Source organism: Telmatherina bonti, assembly GCF_933228915.1.
Source record: "Telmatherina bonti genome assembly, chromosome: 12".
Classification (NCBI taxonomy): Eukaryota; Metazoa; Chordata; class Actinopteri; order Atheriniformes; family Telmatherinidae; genus Telmatherina; species Telmatherina bonti.
The window spans coordinates 19,735,332-19,737,758 of NC_136610.1; the positions used below are offsets into that span (position 1 = coordinate 19,735,332).

Sequence of the window (2,427 nt, forward strand, 5' to 3'; positions counted from 1 at the left end):
TTTATGTCTTTTATGTCCTTTTACGTTGACTGCCTGTGGAACAATGACCTTTTATGAGAGAATACATATTACAACATAATGCAGTTTGAGAGATTACTTTGTAATAACACAGGTTAGGATAGCTGTACATGTATGTTTGACTTCATGTGACAGCAAATGGTTTGGCATGCCGCAGCAGAAAACATACATGTGGAACTGAAGCCTATCAGATAGTTTCATGTTGTGAGGTTTCAGAATGCACATAATTTTCTTTCATCACACTGTCCTCCTGCATGTAATTGAGAAATCCACCTCAGCAGGTGGTAAAATGGTGGATATAGTTGCAAAAGGAATGAATTTGTTGTTGGAGCTGTGAGCAAGAATATGCCAGCGTATCTGAAGAAACTGAGTGAACAGACTGGAACAGGATAAAGCGATGATTGTGTTGCTCGGTATCCTTATATTTTTTTGGGGGGACATAAAGCTTAATCTAAATTTAACCCTTTGACATTCCATCGGGTCACAGACAGGTGCTTTCAATGTTCCTGCAGGACTGCAAAAAATAGTGAGGGGTTCATGATTGCTAAGGTATGGCAAAAAAAAAAAACATCATTTGGAATGTGCACTTTTTTTTGTTTTCTTTGGTTTTTGTTTATCTACACTGTGACTTTTCAGGCGGGTAAATAGCACTCCAAAGTCAGATCCCAGTGCTCTACCTTCATAGGGACAGTCCTGTCCCTGAAACCTTGGCAGGAAGTCCAGAGCTTTCCAGCTCCTCTCACCTGGTTGCACCCCGAGTCTGCTCAGCAGCTTATTAGAAATCTCTGGCACGACTGGCTGCAGCAATGTGCCATAAATCCTTAGACATTCAAGGGAGACGTGGATGATGGTGTCAAGCCAGTGTTGGTCTCGGCTGTCCGTTCTGTCCAACTTCCAAGGTGTGTGGCGCTGAACAAACCCATTTGTTTGCCTCACACAGGCTGAAATAGCTTCCAGAGCTTTATACACATGCATGCTGTCATAATGCTTCTCTACCACCTCTGGTAGGCTTCTCACAGCATCCAGCAGGTGGTAGTCTTCAGTCACAGCTCTGCCTCCCTGTTCTCTGGGGAAAGACTGGGAACAGAACATTGGGTAGGCCTGAGCTGGGTTGAGAGCTGGAGCTGTGCAGCGGTTCACCAGACCACCCAAAGAGTCTGCAAGTTCTGCATTAAGCAGCTTTATAACTTTGTCATTGGTGTAATCACAGTCCGAATCTGGGACTCCCTGACGCAACAGAAAGTACCTCATACCATCAGTTGTAAACATCTGTGAGTGTTCAAAAGGATCCACCACATTACTTAAACTTTTGGACATCTTCTTTCCTCCAACTGTCCAATGTGAGTGGACGTGTATCACTTGTGGCAAAGGCAGTCCAGCTCCAAGAAGGAAAGCTGGCCAATAGATGGCATGGAATTTTAGGATGTCCTTTCCTATGATGTGGTGCGCCACATGCCACCACTGATTATGTCTTTCTGGATAGCCGGCAACAGTGAGGTAATTGACAAGTGCATCTAACCACACATAGATGGTCTGTTCAGCATCTCCTGGGACCTGGATGCCCCACTGAAGACGGCTTCTCTGACGCGACACTGAAAGGTCATGAAGGTCTTCCTGCAACCATTGCAGAACAGCATGGTGGAAGCACTCGGGCTGTATAGCTTTAGGGTTCGCTTTTAACCAGTCGAGCAACTGCGACTGGAACACAGAGAGGCGAAACATGTAGTTCTCCTCCTTCATCCACTCCACCTGCAAAAAAGTAGAGAAAATTTACCAAAGTGAAATCGCTTGATGTGAGAAGAGTCCGTTCAAAGCTCCTTTCTCTGGACCAAGAAGTAGCTCAGCAATCATTCACTTTTACACTAGTCTAGGCCATAGACTGTATAGAAAGAGGTCTAAGCACTGATTAAACAAACAAGATATAGCCTTACAGGTAAAGGTAGTGATTAAATCAGGGAACAAAGTCCAGAAATTTAAGTAAAGCACTTTCACAAATTACAAGCGGTCAAAAATCTAATAATCTGGTGGGATGAAATAAAAAATTTAAGCATGATCATACGTTTCTCCCACCTTTATTTTCATCTGGAAATCATTCCCTTTACTTTGTAGCAAAGATGCTTAGACTAAAATGTTTAACTAGATTTCAAAGGCAAATAAAACATATTTGTGATGACTCAACTGAATAATGTTCAGAAATTGTTCAACATCCCCATTAAAGCTCCCTCTTATTCAGTTTTCTCCTAGTTACCTTGTGTCCACTCTCCAGGGATACTTTTATCTCCTTCCCTGATGAATCCAGAATACTACCAATCTGCGATGGCATGAGGAAGCTTTCATCTTGTGTGGAGTAATAGCCTTCATAGCTCCCCTTGTAGATAAGCCCTTTGTTCCAGAGCACTGACCAGAAAT

The 2,427-nt window shown here is 43.1% G+C and overlaps 1 protein-coding gene across 1 annotated transcript; it reads right to left on the reverse strand.

Annotated features, from left to right (window-relative positions):
* Nucleotides 1-94: 94 nt before the first annotated feature.
* Nucleotides 95-2,419, reverse strand: mars2 (methionyl-tRNA synthetase 2, mitochondrial; the record flags this gene model as incomplete). The annotated part of the gene is made up of 2 exons (XM_079249489.1): nucleotides 95-1,767; nucleotides 2,267-2,419. Coding segments are annotated over 2 exons (1,332 nt in total), but the record flags the coding sequence as incomplete, so codon positions are not given.
* Nucleotides 2,420-2,427: the final 8 nt, after the last annotated feature.